Source organism: Olea europaea, chromosome 7, assembly GCF_002742605.1.
Source record: "Olea europaea var. sylvestris chromosome 7, O_europaea_v1, whole genome shotgun sequence".
In the NCBI taxonomy this organism is placed as follows: Eukaryota; Viridiplantae; Streptophyta; class Magnoliopsida; order Lamiales; family Oleaceae; genus Olea; species Olea europaea.
The window spans coordinates 646,833-666,864 of record NC_036243.1 but is presented as its reverse complement, the minus strand read 5'-3'; the positions used below and the strand labels follow the sequence as shown (position 1 = coordinate 666,864).

The following is a 20,032-nucleotide window of genomic DNA, read 5'->3' as shown; positions in this document are numbered from 1 at the left end:
TTTAGCTTAGCATGACAAAATTTATATGGAACTAAAAATTATAATCACTAGGTTATAACATCTGAGAATGATAAAGAGTTTTAATCATAAAATAATGTATAAACTTTGTAGCTCTTGAAAAGGAATCGAAGTAGAGAAACAGTACAAGATCATCTCTGGACTTGCTAAGAACTCTCGCCTAGCGTGCAAAACATTTTAAAAAATTCAACAAGAAAGTATAAGAGAAAATTGTAAGGCTACTCTGAATTTTCATGTGTCTTGAATGGCCCAAATACCCCCTTCAGTTATAGAAGCCGGGTGTGCATTATTGGAGTAGAAACACCATTTTTTGGACCCAAATATTGTCACGAAATTTACTTCTTGATGGAGATTAATTTGGGATAAGTTGTTAATAGATGAATCATAGCACCGTCTCTTATGTGTCCATAGCTTCAAGAATCACCTTATTTGGACATTTATAGCAAAAGTCATCCCCAAAACACAGAAACCTGCTCAGCACCCATTTCGGTGAATCTCCTCATCAATTTCAGCTCTGTTAAACATGTTGAACTTGGCAAGTCTGGGCCTTCTCATCTCACTCCTTTTGGACCTTAGCTTTGGAGGTAGGGTGGCCGAAGCGATAAAATAAATGAAAGAAAACAAACACATTATCATAGTTATGTTTATTCCAAAGGAATATCGCAACACAATCATCTTCCAATTTCTGCTGATTCCTAAAAATACCAAAAATCTAGGCATTAAAAATTTATTTGATTTGCTCACAAATATGTAGAATTTGGAATCGTTGATTTAAACATCAAATATTGAAAATTTACGAAATTAGAGAATATCTTAACAATTAATATTTTTTTCAATTCTATATTTTACTCTGAGTTTAATGCATTGAATTAATTGATCACTAACTCGATGATTTTGTGAATCTTTTACGAATCGAGAGGTAAATTTAGGATTTAGACTATATTTTAAAATCCGATAAATTGGTATAACGTATAGAGATACATATACTGATTATTGCGGTCATAAATGGATTCTTAGGACTAAGATTTCGTTTAACTAAGTTTAATTCGCATAGAGATATGGAATTATGACTTCGTTTGGCATCCATTTTTTTCAAAATGTATTTTTCTCTCTCTTCTTTTTAATCATACATTTTGCATTAAAATAATATTACACGTAAATCAAAAACTTTTTCTTATTTTTCAACTATACATTTTCCATCAATTTACTATTCCAAAATGCATTTTTACATAAAAATAGCTCCCAAACACCCTTTATATTAGTTAAATAGGCTCAATGAGAACTCGAGAAGTGTAAATTGAATACAATATGAGAATTCGATCGAACACTACATTAAATTGTGAATCTTGATTTAAGATTTTAAAGGTGAAATACTTCTGTCCTAATAGCTATTTATTATTTAATATCTGAACCAATCTTTGTGTGCAACTGCATATCGTTATGCATTTAAATTAATATCAAATCGTACAAATCTTTGTTTGCTTTGTCGAATAGTAGTTAGAAAGATAATAGATTAAGTTATAAAGTATAGTCCTTGTAGAAATGACAATTCAGACTCAAAGGTATATTATATTACTTGTTCGATATTGTACACTTGCGATACTAGAAACGCAACAGGCAACGTATGTAAGATCATCCTAATTTTGCATTATTTACAAAATTTATTTCTATTATTGCTCAAAGGATATAATCCTATTGTCTTTCAATGTGAAATTTGTGAGTTATTAAAGCATCAAACCTCTACATTTCTTTCACAGCCTTATACAAAATCTGCACCTTGCGTTATTGTACACAGTGATATATTGGGTTCTTCAAGTGTACCTAATCTCTTTGGAGCTCGATTGTTCATCATTTTTATTGATGACAAGCATTTGTTAGATCTATTCACTTAAAGATAAATCAAAAGTTCAAAAAAATCTTAAAAAGCTTCATAATACATTTAAACATCAATTTAGAACTATATTTGGATTCTTCGAATACATAAAGAAAGAGGATATTACTCTCGATTACTGGGAATTTTTTTTGTCTGGAATTGGATTTTACATCAATTATCATGTGTGGAAACACCTCAATAAAATGTTGTTGCCGAGAGAAAAATTGACATTTGTTGGAAGTTGCACATTTTTTGATATTTACTACCGAGGTACCTAAACATTTTTGGGGTGAGACAGTTCTTATAGCTTATTATTTAATAAATCATATGCACACGTGTTCTTAACTTCCAAACTCCATTGAGTGTTTACCCAAATATTTTCCTGAAATTCCTCTCTTCACTTAAGGTGTTTCGTTGGGTGGCCTTTGTCCATGGGCATGGTTCTTTTCAAAGTGAATTAGATCTACGATTAATGAAGTGTGTTTTTTGGGGGTATTCTCCCACCCAAAAGGGATACAAGTGCTATGTCCTAAAACTAAAGAAGTTGTTTGTTATTTTTTGTGTTACTTTCTTTGAAAATCAGTCTTTTTTCCCTCAACTCATCTTCAGCGGGAAGAATCTTATGGAAGAGCAGTTTTGCAATAATTTTCCCTTTCCAATTCCTAGTGATCAGATCCCTTCTGTTCGCTTCGCAGTAACTTCTACCCATCTAAAATCTCCGGTGCCACGAACCAGGTTCTTAAAAGCAAGTTGCAGGGTCTGGAAAAGTGGAGAAACTGTGCAGAATGCCTTAAATGTTCCAGAGTCGAAAGGGACTGTTTTACAGGAAATGAGATCTCTTATAAAAATTGAACTTGGCATGTAATGAAAACTACCTATTGGAAAGACTCCAGTTGGATACAAATGGGATTTTACCATTAAATACAAAGCTGATGGAAGAATAGACGGATACGAAGTGAGACCAGTAGCAAAATTTTATACACAAACTTATGGGAGTGACTACCGAAAGACATTTGCTCGGGTAGCCAAAATGAATATAGTTAGAAAGCAGCCAACAAAGGATGGTCGCTTCATCAAGCAGATGTAAAAATGTATTTCTTAGCGGAGAGAAGGAAAAAGAAGTAGATATGCAATTACATCCAGGTCTTGAGAAATATTATGGAACTAGAAAAGTTTGCAAATTGAACAAAAATCTCTTTATGTCTTGAGCAATCACCTAGGGCTAGTTTCAATAGATTTTCAAAAGCCATTTGACAATCTGGTTATTCACAAAAAACAAGCTGTTGTTTCAAGAAGTACTACAGAGGCTGAATTTAGAGTGGTGACACAAGGGATGCGCTAACTTATTTGGCTAAAGAGGATTTTGGTTGAGATGAAGGAAATTATATAGGCTCCTATGGAACTTTATTTTGACAACAAGACAGCTTTTTACTAGCCTACAACCCAGTCCATCGTGACAGAAAAAACATGTGGAGATTGATCATCACTTCATGAAGGGAAAACTGGAAAACGGTTTAATTGGCATATGCCATTCATTCCTACAACAGAGCAGCTGGCTAATATAATCACCAAAGGATTGTCCAAAGAAACTTTCGATTCAATTTTCCGACAGCTGGAATTAATTGATATCTTTGAACCAACTTGAGGAGTTGTGAAATGTACAATAAAGAGTCATATTTCTGGGAAACTTGTCATTTAAAAGATAAGTTGTGCAGTCCTTGAATTTGTCAATGAGATTGACAATGATTATGCTTGACAACCAAATATAGACAACAACATCCGTTCCTTGTCAGCAAATTGATGCTTTTTGATCGTCCAATATCAATTTGAGTGGGGATGTCAATGAAATTGACAACGATTATGCTTGACAACTAAATATTATTGACAACCATATATATATACACGCGCGCGCAACTGATTGTGAAATATTGTAATTATATCTACCATATTTGAGATGTATGAAATATTGCTATTTAATGTAAGAGACCCAAAATGGGCAAAGTGCATTCAGTCTAAAAGAATTTACAGAATTGAGGGATTAGCTATTTATCTTTTTCGTAATTGTAAGACTGCATTTCTCCTGTTACTGTTTTGTCTTCGCGAGCTATCATAGCTGTAAGAATAAAGAATGTCTGCTAGCAAAGAATAAAGAATGTCTGCTAGCCGCTTCAAAGCTCCAGTCACAGATTCCTTTTCTTGTTCCCAATTCATGTAAACGAGAATCCATGACAATTCATTCATCAGTACTATTATAGTGGGATACGTAAAGTCAGAAAGTATTACGTCGCATCCCATTAATGGAAATCAATACAACAATATTTGCAATACCTGATGTAATTTTTTGTAGCAAGTAGCATTTCAAAGCAGGCGTCCTCAGCCCTCACAGAAAACAACTAAATAAGCTATTTTGAAATGGTGTCCCACAAAAATCAATAGATGAATGTCGGGGGGGAGGAGGGGGAGGGGGAATCCCACCAAATGCCCATCGAAAATGAAAAACACGAAAATGAGTATAAAAGGGAAAAATGCTGTTTGACAAACAGACGATGACCACGGAGTGGAAAACTTTGTTAGCTTAGAAAACTTCACAATAAAATATTTTACTTACTCTTTCAATTTCTCCCTAACCAAAACTAGACCATTCAACATACACCACAAACACGCACATACCATTTTTCAAAATTTTCTCCTTTCTCTCTCTACCTGCTGGAACAGGTCGATAGAATACAACATGTTACTAGGGAATCTGTGGTTTGCATTTGCAATAACATCACCAATGACCTCTTTGTCAAATATACTCAATTAGACTCGATGTCTCTCAATGTGAGGGGTTCTCTCATTTTATACAACCAAAATCACAATTAAATATGTTAGCTATCAATTACAATATTTATTAATGGTAACCTATTAAATATGGTAACTTTCCTTATATTCCACTGACCCCTCAAATTGGTGCTAGTAAAAGCATCAATTTACAATCATGAACTGGCGGCGGCTACAATGCTATACCTACAAAAAGGAGACCCAAATCACAGCAACCATCCACAAAAAATCACTCCAAGAACACTACAAAACCAGTCCAGAGAGCTCACACTCCAAGAAGAATTTGCAAAAGAAATTAACAAGATGTGTAGACCATACATAATAAGCTCTATCAATCGGGAGAACATAGTAGACATAATTCGTGTTCTAACAAAAGCTCTAACGACTAATGCACATGGCAAAAATTCAGTAATATATCGCTAGCCAAGATACTACAATTGGAAGAAATTCCACCAAACAACCTACACCAAAAACTCAAAGATGATCCTCCTATGTGAATCCAAAACCACCCAAGGGTGATCCTCCTTAGAAAATTCAAAACTCTAGCTCATCATCCGAAAGTCAAAACCACAACAAGAAACATTTTCACAACTACCAAGACCCTTTAGTATCCACATCCTTCTTAAGACAACTTCCCACATCTTTCCCACCATTCGCACCCATTGACTCTTGAGTCAAAACCAAATATTTAGAGAAAAATATCCCAGAATTATGTAGTCCCCAAAAAGAAATTCAATAATCAACGAATTATGCAACTCAATATTTAGGCTTAGTCACTAATTTCACAGAATTTTAAATGAAGTAGCCCAACAATATTTTAACGTAATAATCTGCTACAAAACTATAGCCCAATAATTTGTCCAATACACTAATAAAGTGCCACAAATTGACAACAAATATTGCAACTCAATACAGTTAATGTAAGCCAATAATCAGCCCAATAATAAGACCAACACTCTAAAAACAGCCCAAACTAAAAATAAATTCTGAAGGAAGAAATTGTTGACAAAGATCGCCGACATAAATATGGTAGCTATTAATTACAATATTCATTAATAGTGACCTGTTAAATATTCGAACTTTCCTTATATTCCATTGACACTCTTTATCAGGATTAGAAGAGTGATTCATGCAGACAACGCAGGATGGTGGAATTTAACAACGGCAAAGAGGAAGGAAAAGAAGCCTAAGGGTCTATTTGATTGTAAAGATGGAATTTTGATAGAAAAAAATGAATTCCAAATAATTGAATTGCCTGAAAATTGTTTTCCTAGTAATTGTCAATTTATTGTGTTTGATTGGTATAATTGTTCACATAAAAATGTTGAAATAAAAATATTTTTTGGTGTTCATTTGACTTTATTTTATATAAAAATTATTAATTAAAGGGATAAAATTTGCTGGTATTGGTAATAGAATTTGATTCTATTGCCAAAAGAAAATAAAAAAGGCAAAGAAATCGTCTATCTTTTGGTGTTCGTTTGGCTTTGTTTTACATATAAATTGTCAATTAAAGGAAAATATTTTTTTTACAATTAGAGATAGAATTTGTTTCCATTACCAAAAAAATAAATAAATAAATTCAACAGTTGGTTGGAAAACCAAGAAAATACCAACTTCCAAGAAAAGCAATCAAAACAAATTCCATGGAAAACATAGGCTATCAAACACCAAGAAATGGGTGGAAAATGGAATTTGAATTTGGCCCTATCAAACATGGCCTAAGAATAAAAGCATTGGAAATAACAGGGAGATGGAGAAGAGGGAAGCATTGGCACTGGGGGCAATTGTGTTGGCTGCACAAGGGATTTCTTTCAATAATAGTGAATTTTCCTAGAGTGGGGATGTGGGATTCTGTGTTGAGTGCAAACAAGGAGGAGGATTCGCTGCACATATTCAAGACTTTGTCATGCAGGTTAAGATGGCAGTGGAGACTGAGCTTTGCTCAAAAATGAATTGATTTCAGGGAACTATCTCCGCCACTGTTTCTCCTCACAGTGGCATGTGGGTCGCCTCTCCCTGGCATGTGCTTCAGGATATGTGTGCATCAGTGTGTTCGTCGATTTTTGTTATGGTTGGAGTTCTATGGAGTGGTGATAAGGTTATAGTACTGAGATGGATAAAATTTCTCTATTTTTATGATCTGGATACTTATAGAATTATGTGATAATAAGAGTTGATTCAATGATTGTTCTTGGTCTATAATTTAATGAGTACATTTGTGATATGTCAGTGCACATGAAGTAGCAAGAATATATTTGGTGTTAAGTCTATTTCCAGCGTATGAATATCTCAGAGTCTTGAAGGAAATTTCTTTCTCTTAACTATGATGAAAAAATTTCTATTTTATTCATATGGTTAAAATATATACCTATTACCCATGTCAATAATCTATATTGAGAATATAAAAAAATTGATTTAACTTTATTGGAGAGAATTGTTAAACATATTAGGTATATCGATCATCATCTCATTCAAGTATTGTCAATAACAAGAATTGAGGTTAAAGTGGAAAAAAGAGTTTTTCTACAAAGCTTGTCAAGTTTTTTTTTTTTTTTTTAATTATTTTTTTTTTTAACTTGCTTATTCAGATAATTTAGAAACTGTTAGTCAAAAAATGATTTTGTTTATGTGTTCGAATAAATCTGGTCTTAATTGAATCGGCGCAAAATACGTAATCCTAGTAGGACTGATACTTTATTGACTTTTTTATTAGTCTTACCTATCATATACTTGAGGTATTTTAGCGAGCAATTAGTAACAAAAAAGGATAATCGAGGAAAAAATTCTTAATATAAAGCATAAAGCTATGTTCTCAAGGAGTTCTCACTATAAAGCATTGAATTAGAAGCTTCATTTTTCCTGAACATCTCATAGACTAAAAAAAAGGTTGAACCACAACCTTAAAGGTCTCCCATCGCCCTGCCCTTGGAGTATCATGAGAGAAGTTAATCGCGGGATGTGCCCCAGTAGGTTAGGGAACAAGAGCTGCATGTACACTGATGCCCACAAAGAATCTCAATCTATGTTTCGAGAATCGAACCCTCACACTGTAGTTGTCAGCAAGTTTGAGTATACCTCACTTTTGCTCTTTACACCATTGGAATATGTCCCGAGGGGCATCTCATAGACTAATTTTTCAGGAAAGTGCCTTATGAGTATTCCCAAGTCTTCTTGTCATGGCCCGTCCAATAATTAATATGAGGAAATTAGTTACATAAAAATCACATCGTTAGAACTCATCCTCAATATCAACGTGTAAGGAGAGGAGTGTCCCAATGGATTATATATAAATCAACAAACTAAGCCTTCGTCTAACAATATATATGCAAACTAATTAGAGTCATTAATTCCACCCTTCTTTTTAGATTCTACGATACGGTTAGGGTCTTTACATTTCACCCCTCTTTTAAGAACTGACGTTCGTGGCGGGCCCGTAATCTCTAAATATCTGTAATTTTCCAATGAGGAGACAAATTTCAATTCTTTATCAGGAGACTCTTCAGACAAATTATTTCCTCCAATCAAAAGAAGCTACAGGAGTAATAAATTCTGAAGATCTGGTATAGGGCCAGCTAACGAGTTCTCTTTCACGGATATGAAAGTTAGCTTAGAAGCATTGGCAATAGAGCTTGGAATTACTCCCCCGAACATAAATAAACTGTTTGATGATTTGGAAGTGAAAGTCTTATATTTGATGGAAGTTGGACTTAAGCTGCTGCGACATGGTCAATGTTGAGATATTGAAGATAGAAGGTGGATGGATACAAATTAGTCATTTTCAAGGAGACTAAATTTGCAAGAGATTTAGGTTGCCAAGCTCAGCTGGTATTTCAGCTAGGAATGTGCAAAGTTGGTGGCATTATCCATATAATTTTGGTTCTTTCTTAATGTCATGTATGAGGCTAATAATGTACAAGTTTTATAAGTACCTGTCAGGTGGTTGTTTAAATCGCAGTACACTCGGGAAGTTAGATTTCCAACTTGCTTAGAATGCCGCCTGTGAAGTGGTTATTTCCCAAATGTAAGATCCAAAGCGTTTCCGTTTGAATATGCTGGATAAGATTAGGCCAGCGAGCCAATTGGACTGAAGAAAAAGCCGCTCAAGACTTGGCCAGGAATGATATTTGAAGATTACACGTAGTATGTTTCCAGTAAGCTGGTTAAACTTCAGGCCTAATGATTCCAGACTCTTAAGATTCCCTCGTACCTATTGAAGACAAAGTATATATAAAAACGATGGCATGTTTGTGCTTAAAAGTTATATTTTTAAGAAAACAAGTCTTGTAAGTAAAAAAGTAATCTTTGAATATTATGTTTGGCAAAATAATCTAATTAAATACTTTTAAGCATAGTCAAGCATGCAATAAGTCACCTCTCGAGAGTTTTAAACTTCTAATAACCTCTCTAAATTTTAGTTAAGTGGTTTAGCAGTACCTATAGAACTATTATAATTCAAAACGAAAATGCTCGAGCCTAGGTAAGATTCCAAACCAAGATGCACACTTCAGTTGAAATTGCTCGACGCCAGATCAGCCAACTCATCAGGTATGGTGCCCTGAAAATGGTTTTGGGTGTTGAATTGTGATCCAAATTCCTTTGGGTAGTGGCATTTCGGGTAGAGGTCTTGAAGTCCAAATATGGACCAAGGAGAAAAAGTCAGCGCATTCACATTCTCTGAACACCTAGCTTCCGCTCGAGTGCTCAGAACAGGGAGCTTGCCGCTCGCCTATCGTGAGCTTGGGTGCTCGAGCACCAAGCTCTGCTTGATGTCCTTGGGCTTTGTCGCTCGAGCTTCAGTGTCATCAGGCCACGGCCTGTTTCGCATTTTTGAAGAATTTTATGATACTCTTTTCATCTAAAACACTATTTTTAGGGTTTGACATGTACTCAATATATAATTAACTCTCATGTAATAGTATAGAAGTTAGAAATACAACATCTTGTATACTTTCATCATTTATTGAATTCTCCTCCTCTGCCCATGATGTTTTTCCACGTAAATCTTGGTGTTCTTGACTGTTATTTTCATCTCGTCACATTAATCTCATTTATTTAATCTAACAAGTAGTATCGAAGCAAATTGGTATTGCCTTGTTTTATAACATAGAGTAAAGTCTATCGAACTAAGAAATATCAAATTTCCAAGATACGGTGCAATAGTGCCCTCGAGTTGAAAGAAAAACAGATTCAAGGCCGTCACTCTGTGGTTGTCAACTCCACGTGAAACACCAATCCAGTTGCAAACGGAAGCATCAGAACTCCAATTCCTGGCCAATATGTTTCGAGGTCAGAAGTGATTCTGGATTTGAAGGCAAGAAGTGATTCTTGATCATCTGTGCTCAAGTTTAGAACTATTTCTGCAGTGCAGTTTACTGTCAGAATCAACAGCAATGTGTAAGCAAGAATGCTCCACGAATTGTGTGGAAATTTGATAGTAAATGAGATATATCAATGCTAAAGATTGCATATAAATTAATTATCAAGTACTGCATTGTTGAAATATAATGAGCCATTAAACACTTTAGACTTCCGAAGACGACCCAAAAAGGGGAAGAGTACTGAGAAGTAGCCGCTTTTAAAATTGATATAAATTACTGTTGAAAGCCAGTTTGGTAGGACTTTTGAAAAGTTAAAAATTATTCTGAAACTAAGAAATGTTTTTGAACATATTTGAATAATTTTATAAAAGTATTTTGTATGAGAAGAGCTTTTAAAGGAAAAACTTACTATGCTACAAAAAAATAGAAGTCCTGTGCTAGACGTGGCGTAAGTTCTTCAGTTTACTCAAAGTTGGTACAAAAACTAGTCTCAACTTGCAGAGTCATGTATACAACCCTACAAAAAACACGAACTCTATCTCCAACACCAATTACCATTACTGTATCACACATTACATCTTATTAAGGTTGTATTGTCATGATCGATACATGAAATGAGGGGAAGTGTGGAAGAACCCATACCATGCAATAGTTAGGAATTCTTCACATTGTCGAGCTTGAATATCCTAATTCCAACTCCAAATAATATCCTGCGGCTACCTTACATGGTGTGCAATATTGCTATCGGAAAAATCATGTATAGTATTGGACATAGAATAGCGAGATTTACCTTATTTTTGTTTCGTTCTTTAATATCACAAAGTATTGTACAAATAAAGTCAACAAGACGTAAAAATTAACTAAGAGGATAGCTTGTAAAATATTGTATAGATTGACGTCACAATTCTGCAATAATAAAAATAACAATAAATTTATCGGTAAATATTTATTATATATTAATGTACTAGTTAATTTACAGTCAAAAAAAAAAAAAACAATTCTGGTAAAAATAACCAAAATCTTGTCAATTTGAAAACATGAAAATTATTCATTCATGTCAACTTAAATTCATAAAATAAAAGTAAAATAAAAAAAATCATTATATCTACATTTTTGTTAAAAATTATTAATTTTTATTGTTATTACCATCATAGATGTATTATACATTAGAAAAAAATAAAGGCCAGTTTCATTAAAGTCATACACGTTTGTTTCTCTCTCTTTGGCGAAGTAGTAAATCCACGTTTTCATTAAAATCGCTGTTTCAGTCAATTAACAAAAGAAACGCATTTTAATAGTTGCTCTTTTTCGCACCTGCAGAAAAATTCCTGAACTGCTCAATCGATATTTGATCCCAAAACGCGCACACATACACACTCTACAATCGGCAAACTCCAATGGAAGTTCCATCAGCTGCATCCAATACTTCATCGATACCCTCAAATTCCGGCAGCCGTCGAAGCCCATTTCGGCCCTTTCACTGCAGCTGCCTTAGAGGCTGCTGTCGTTGCTTCTGCTGCTTTTATTCCTACCCTTGAAATATATTTAGTTTAACCCACAAACCTGTATATATTAGGAAGATCTTTAGGTATGGTGGAGTTGATTGTCAGTTTTCAATTTTCATAAATGGATGAAAAGATGCCACTTTTTTTCCGTTTTTTGTTTAGTAGTAATTTTACTTGCATTTGTGAATTACTGGAAAAAAAAATATTTGCACTGGTGTATGTTTCTGAAAGTGGAGTTCTTTTTGGATCTTTATCTTTCTCTGATATTTTTGCTTATTTTAATGGCTTGACTTGGATGAAACTTAAGGGAATTGAGCCATAGACTACAAGTGTATGATGTCCATATGTATAGGAGGATGGATACTACTTTGTTTGAGCCATCGGTCTTGGGAATCAAATTGATAGTGGGGCTTCTGGTTGAATTTTAACTAGATATTATGTCGAAATTTTGAGAATTGGGACTTCGGGTAATTAGTAATTAAGAATGTTGATCCAATTTTGCCACTTTGAGCAAAGCAAATGGTAGAAGAACTCATTAACTATGTCCAGATACTCATCTGGAAGTTTCTTGCGTCATCAATTTTTTTGTGTCAAAAGCAAATATTGGGCTTATGCTTGCAAATTATTTGGACTGGGTTTTAAATGAACGACTATGGAGGCTTGTGATTATTGGTAATTGTTGGATTTTATACGCAATAATAAAGAGATGAAATAGAGAAATCAGCACAAAAATTTACGTGGTTCGGCACCACGTCCACGAGAGCGAATCGGAGATAATATTATCAAATATGAAAAATAGAGTTACAATATTATTATTTATACTAACCCTAGCTTAGGTCCATAAAAACTTTAAGACCCATACAAGAAAGTACCCCTATACCAGACCGTGGCGACGTTTCTCTCGCACCCTCAACCCATTCAGCGTCCCTAACAACTAGACAGTGAATTAAACTCGTGCAAAACCAATGTCGTCGCTCTGCTTCATTTTGTTAGGTGCGCTACGCTCCCCTCACTCTGCTCCGCTACGGCATCAACCTATTTGATCCAGAAACGAATTCTTGCGTGGTCCAAGGAAATCAAAGGTCCGCTTCCACGATTTCATCTATATGGAATCTCTTAATATCATAATAGCTTAGTGCTTTCTGCCCTTGCCTAAGGGATGAGGAAGAAAGGAATTCACTGGGTCGTGAGGGAGTTTCAATCGGTCTTTTCTAGGATTCCTTATCACGCCACACATGGAGATTTTTCCATTGATAGTCTGTGTTCCATTCTATATGAACGACATACACAACAGTAATTAAACTAATTAGTGTAAGAAATTTCATCTTTGAGGATTTAGGGCTTTATATTATTAAATGGGCTATAGGAATCATACCATGTTGGGACATAATAGTTGGTTTAGGGTAATGAGTTGAGGGATGTCGTAGACGTTTGCAATATGAAATGATGTCTCAGTGGTGTTGGTACAGATTATAGTTTGTACTAATAATCGTCATTCGCTATAAAGCTTCATTATTTTGGTAATTTTTTACAGTTATTGCCATTAAAATATGTACATCTCTTTTCTTATTAGTGTGGAGTGATGTCATAAACGACAAGCGTATGATGTCCATATGTGCTGGAGGATGTATACAGGTTTATTTGAGCCATTGGTCTTGGGAATCAAATTGACAGTTTTGGGGTAATAGTAATTAAGCATGTTGATCAAATGAATGCCGCTTTGAGTAAAGCAAGTGCTAGAAGAACAAAACAAGGATCTCACCATGGTCATCTGAAAGTTTCTTACCTCATCAATTTGTTAATGTCAAAAGCAAGTAATGGGTTATGAATTTAAAGTCTATACATTTATCTATTTGCTTGAAAAAGATTCAATTTTTGGGTTTAAATATACAATTAGGAGCTACTTGTTATTTGTAGTTTATCTCCTTCGTGTAAGAAATTTCCTCTTTGAGGATTCAGTGCTTACTTTGTACTACCATCTGATGTATACGAATCATCCCATATTGGGACATGATAGTTGTTCTAGACAAACGAGTCTCAGGATGTCATCGAAGTTTGCAAGATAAATGATGTCTCAGTGGTATGTGCGCAAATATAGTTTGTACCAGTGGTCATCTTTTGCCATAAAGGTACATTCTTTTGTTCATTTTTTACGGTTATTGCCCTTAAAACATGTACATCTCTTTTCTTGTTAATTCCTTTTGCAAAAACTTTGTGGTAGTTTTTCTTCACTTGTTGCTTAACTTTCTACCTAAGGTGGTAAGAGTGGAAATTTATCATGTTTTTATCTGCAGTGGTTTTTTATACTTAACCCATAGATGACTATAAACCCGTGCATCTTTAAGGCTTCTGAACTATAGGTGTTTAAGTTGCTAATATACTGTCAATGACTATGTTTTATTATAATATTGTTAACTATTTCTAGTCAACTGCTACTCTAGGTTCATCCATGATTCTGTATTTCTAAAAGCATCACTTCAACAGTTTTCATTCAATTCTATTACTTGCCATTTTTTATCTTAAGCCACTCAAACAATGTATAAATTTTTTAGGAGTATTTTAAATGCTTATCTGGTTTGTAAGACTCAAACTGGTTCTGTTTGTGGTAGAGTGTTGCTTAAACATTTTTGTCATGTTCTCTGATCCTCATTTTTCTTCATTTAAGATCTTTGAAGTATAATACCTTGCTTTATATATTCCTCACCGTTTCAAAATTTGCATAAATGTTTCATAAAATAAGCCCATAATTTGAGTAGAAATTGATATTATATTGCGCATATAATGTCGATACAGAAACATTGATCTTTCTGATCTTTTGGAAGTTTATACATAATTTCTGGAGAAGAGTAAATATAGTGCTTTGTTTGTTATGCCTTGCGTATCTCTGCTTGTATATATGCATTTCTTGATCAAAACCTTCACATTTCGACATTTTCCTGGTCATGTATTTAAGATATCTTCTGCTAGATATCATCCCCTAAGTGCTTGTGTTTTCCAAAATATTGCCCTAAATATTTGTGAATATTTAATTTATAATTATTGCCAATTTTTTTTTTTTTTTTAGTAGAAGATTCGTGTTGGATGCATAATAGAAACTTTCCAAAATGTATCTAATAGTTACTTACTGGAATTCTCTCATTTTAAGATTGATTCCTTTTGGCTTTTGCAAAAATCTAAAAGAAAATGCTATAGAAACATTCCCAAATATATAAAAATTGCAGAGACTTTAGAGAAGCATAACCTACTATATGGGAAGAGAAGTGAGTGATTCTGGAGTTTAGGGAGTGGATGAGAAGCTACAGTTGTCTTGGAATCAAAGATGCTACGTGATATCACAACAAAGGTGAAAGAGAAGTAGCTATCTGTACGAGAACTTCTATCATTGTCTTGAACAAGAGATGCAGTAAAAGTTTACATGATATTGTAACAAAGGAGAAAGAGATGGGGATCTAAACCAACTTAGGAGTGCATTAGGGATGAAAACCATAGAGTGTTGAATATTGGAAATGTAATGCTTTATAGGTTTTATAATTTCCAAATCTCGGTAGGAGTTAAAATGCTTGCTGGGTAATTGTTTTTTACGAAGCTATTATCTGTGAACTAAAAATCTTTACAAGCTACAATTGGTTTTTGTTCCTAGTTTGTTGTCCTCGTCTCACTTTCAGACTTGCAGATGCACAAAATGCATGTTCACACACTTGGGTGATTGAGGGTTGAATTTGAGGATCGGGGATCTTATGGATACTGTATATCATCAATTGAATTAGAGAGTAAAGGATATATATTTGTGCAATTTATGGCCTGTATTTTTTACTAAGACATTATTTGTATTTGTCATAAATTCCTAGGATCTCTTTAGACTAATAATAGGTTTCTTCCCTTTTCTATTTTTTTCTGTTTATTCTTGTTATGAATGATGCCACAAGACATGATATGTGGGTTTCTTCTCTTCAGGCTTTGCTTTCTTCAGAATCTGTTTATTTTTTCTTTGGCTTTCTTGTAACGGTACTGCATATAATCACTATTGGTGAGGCAGTGGGTAGAAGTCCTATCTAAGCATTCTCATCTTGATATTCTTGATGTAATAGATGCAAAATGTGATTCTTAATCACAGTATTTTTCAGTTAGCCCTTGTTTGAGGCACATTATTTCCATAAGAATACATTTTTGAATAGTGTATTGATGAGACAAGTGTGGTTAAAAAATAAGGAAAATTTTTGAATTTGCATATAATATTATTTTATTGAAGAATGTGTGGTTGAAATGATGTTAAATCCCTATTTAAGAATGCATTTTTTTTTTTTTTTGGGGAAGAATGTGGGTCAGACAGGGCCTTAATATGTTGCAAAATGAAGAGGTCAACTGGCTGCAGATTCTGTCGAAGATTTGCATTCTTCATCATGAACCGGGCCTGGCACTTTGGTACATGGGCAAGGGATGTATTAACAAGCGTGACAGATAGCCTGAAGTTGCTATTGGAATAAACAACGAATTCAGGATAATACTGAAGAGCCAATCACTTCGCAACAGGAGATTGAATTCGAACATGCCAATTAAGATCTTGGCACGTATGTGCCAAAGCACGATCTTTGCTCTGGTGAAGTCTTTAAAGTTGATATTGTAACGTGTTCTATATTCTTTCATGTTCATCATGTTTTGTCATTCCATTTAGTTGGTATAGAGTCAGAATTCGCTCATGCAGCCTAACACACTAATTTTGGTTTTGTGATCGCGAGATTATCCGAGTTCTTGCTGCCTTTGAACTAAACATGATCCATATCCTTAAAGTTGTTAATCAGTTTCTATAAAGATTTTCTTGTTATAATCAATTGATTAATTTAAGATTTTTGAATTTGATACCGGACAGTTGACGTGCTTGTAGTGAATTATGTCTGCAGTTAGATGTTAAACTCCCATGGTCCTCGGGGGCATGCTGGATTGGATTTTATTATTACTTATTGCCGATAAGAGATTATAAATAATGATTGGTTAACTTATTCTGGTTGAAATTTTATATTATTCAGATGATCGGATAAATCGTTGAATAGAAATAGTCTTCTACTGGGTTAGTTGGAAAAAATATATGTTGCCAAAACAACCAGCAACATGAAATTTTGTAGTCATTTGACAGTCTTGATTGTAATTATTTTGTGTCTATGACTATGCATTTTACTAATAATTTTTATTTAGTTATCTTGATTATGGAATTCCTTTCAAGGCAGGCAACGCATGGAATTATGCAAGGGACAAAAAGCATGAAATCTAATTACAAGATGAAGATAAGGACTCAAATCCTTTTTTTATATCATAATATTATATTGCCTGTCAAGGTTCATCCACCCCAAAAGGGGAAAGAAAAGGAAACGAGAGAATGGAATCATCTTGGATTTGGTGGGTGGGGTGGGGGGTTGAGTTAACAAAACTTTCATCATCAAATCCATTGCTTTCAAATGGAACTTAAACATACAAAAGCTTCCCAGAGTGCAAAAACACATCTGCTTTTGACATTAAAGCCAAACCAGGAGTCTTCCAGCCGCTCTACTGTCTTAAAGCCTCCGCTTTCATCATTCCTCTACTACCAGAATCAACAGTCATTTTATTGCTGCCAAAGTAGAGGGGTTAGGCCCTGCACATTACAGTTCCTGCCGTGTGATGGCCTACGTTAACTGATTTCAGACTGTTCTAGTTCTACAGATCCCACTTCAAAATTAGGTCAACACGGCTTGTTTTACACATTTATATTACAGTGTAAAGGGTGAACGTGAGCGTGTTGAGCTTAGATTAAGACCGAGTTGTGTTGGCTCTAAGACTCCATGTACACCTCTTCTACTATATCATCAGTAGTAGTTAAGTAAGACGGTCCTATATGTACATACAATGTAATTATATATTCAAATCATGATACCTCTAACTCCAAAGAAATAAAAGAGAGAAATAGAGTAGATGAGTTAACCCACAACTATCGGGTCTAATTCAAAATCAACTCAACGAGACAATAAAGAGGGAGTACAAAACCAAACTAGTATTGGCTTGGTGGCTAATACTCAATGTATACAACAAGAATGATCCAAAAGATAAATGAATAAAGGATTATGCTATTGGTTCAAAAAAGGATATCCAAAAAGTGTTCGAAAATTATATATAGTGAAATAATTTGATGAAAAAGTTGATTATGCATTAAACTGTTCAATGATAGAGTTTTATGTAGTATTATATAGTCCATTATGTAAAATTTAATATATATGTAATAAGTCCATTAATAAAATACAACATTCGACTCTGTTGTCTCCACCTGTTTTGACTAACAAGAAGTTTCCACTCCTTTTTTACTGTCTTCTTTTCATAGGAGACAAGATTGAGGGTAACTTTTACAGCTTGTTGTAGTTTTGTCAAGTTTCCTTTCTTTTTTTTTACTGTTCTTTGCTTTATCTTTTTTGCTGGCCATTGATTTCTTTGAGCAATGATTATCTGAAAAACACCATGTTTTGCTACACAAATCCTTTCACTTCAAAAATTTTCCACTTTGGGTGTTCTTAAAAGAAACAACATCTGCATTGTGCAGGAAAAAAAAAAAAAAAAAAAAAAGAGGAATCCACAAGAGGGACAGAAAAAAAAAAAAAATAAATAAAAAAAAATACAACCATTCAACTACTGATTTTCAATAGTTATATTCCATTTTTCTTATCTGTCACATTCTTGAATTCTTTTTACCTATGGCTGCAGAAATCTGAGAGTTTCTTCCTCCCTTCAACAATTTCATCAAAAAAATCATCAAGCTGTCCGATGATATTCTCAGTTCCAGCCCTTAAAATCCCACAACAACCCTTCAAATTTTCAACTCGTTCTCTAATCCCAACTTCAGATTCCCATTCTACTATTCCTTGTGAACAGCATCTCTCAAGTTCTCCCCTGAGTTCATCCATGGCAACTTTTGATCTTCTAAACTCATACAGAAGAATTCCGGGCCGGCCCGAAATCTGATTGATTTCAGATGCTACCCTCTGTTGCAATCTTGCAGTGGAGATCATAAAGGCTGATCCAAAGAACAAGCACCCTTCATATCCCCCATTGGAAAAATTTGATTCGGGCCAGCAATAAACCAATCCATAGAGCAATATCATGAGCAAAAGTGAACTAACATTTCTCATAGCATAAAGAACTCCTCTGAATCCATTGAATCCATTGAGTTTGGATTCTACAGAAACTTTCTCATCAAACCTTAATGAAAGTGGCTCAATTCTTGTCTCCATCAAGGACCTGTTTTCCTCCTCTAATCCCACAGCCTCTCTTCGACAGCCCGAAATAGTCCGAATAACCTGTATTTTCAAGAAATCCACCAAAAAAATCAACATATAAAAACACAAGAACTAGAAAATCCAATGCAAAATTTTCTGGGTTTCAGTTTTTTTGACCTGACGAGAAAGCTGTGGGCTTAAATGGCCATGACTGTCAAGAGAAGAAATTATACTGATCCCAGTGGAATAGTAATTCTCCATGCCTGAAATCCCAGTTTTAAGAACATGACAAACTTCCCAAAGTTTTGAACTTTCATCCATGTATTCATCAAGCCATTTTTCACCCACTGGCAATCTGAGTTTTTGAACAAGAAGGGTCAACTGAGTATGGAAGGATCGTAAGAGGGATAAAACACTTTGAAGAAACTGAATTGACATGAAGTTATTGGATAAGAAGACACGTTCAAGATCATCAATTCCTCTAGTCAAGAAATTGTAGAAGCCATTGACAGAGTTGGTAGAGAAAGGATCCATCATAAGGAGGAGGGAAAACAAGAAGCAAAGTGGAAGTTGAAGAAGAAGGGGGAGGAAAAAAGTTGTGAAGAGGGTTGTATTTAAATTGTGGGGAAGAACTAAAAGGGGATGAATCATGGAAATAGGAAGGGAATATCAATCTTGGAAGCTCAAGTTTCTAAGGTTGAAAAGGATCGTTGGCAGCAATGATGAGTGTTTCCTACGGAGGAGAAAGGATGATTGGTAATCTGCTTTCATTGTTTAATGGGCAGAAAGGAAATGAAAGGAGGAGGGAAAAGGAAAAGGAAAATAAAAAACTAACCCCAACCCCCCACCCCGCCCCCAAAACCCCAACACAGCACAGACACAGTGCTAAAAGAGAGAGTTTGTGATAGTGAAAGCAGGCAAATTTACATGAAATTCTCATGAACTCTGCCAATTTTTTGCTTTTTTTCTGCTCTTAAAGCATTAGTATAATACCAAGAGAAAGAGAAGTGGGGTGGGGTGGGGTGGGATGGAGTATTTTTGAAATCTTGATTTGCGAAGTCTGTGTGAGGTTAGATTGAGATCATTGAGTTGTAATATTGTTTGACCAAATTGACTAGATGGGGAAACCAAAAAAATAGTACTTTACTAGATTAGATAGTATTGAGAAGAAAAATGAGTTAAAATTTTGTTCATTAAATTGAGTACAGTATTAAATACTAAACACATCGAATAACGAAAGATGGTAAGAACTGAGGA

At 34.5% G+C, this 20,032-nt stretch overlaps 1 protein-coding gene and 1 long non-coding RNA gene across 2 annotated transcripts; one reads left to right on the top strand and one right to left on the bottom strand.

The window, feature by feature from the left end:
- Positions 1–11,354: 11,354 nt before the first annotated feature.
- LOC111396608 lies at positions 11,355–16,365 on the top strand. The gene is made up of 2 exons (XR_002703036.1): positions 11,355–13,669; positions 15,855–16,365. It is a non-coding gene; the product is annotated as an uncharacterized LOC111396608 (long non-coding RNA).
- A 1,818-nt stretch (positions 16,366–18,183) lies between these two features.
- Positions 18,184–19,610, bottom strand: LOC111396607. Its single transcript, XM_023023025.1, has 2 exons — positions 18,953–19,610; positions 18,184–18,856 (listed from the first exon to the last, which is right to left on the bottom strand). Exons 1-2 carry the CDS (start codon positions 19,424–19,426, stop codon positions 18,248–18,250), a joined length of 1,083 nt encoding a protein of 360 aa, XP_022878793.1. The 5' UTR covers positions 19,427–19,610; the 3' UTR covers positions 18,184–18,247.
- Between the last annotated feature and the right edge of the window lie 422 nt (positions 19,611–20,032).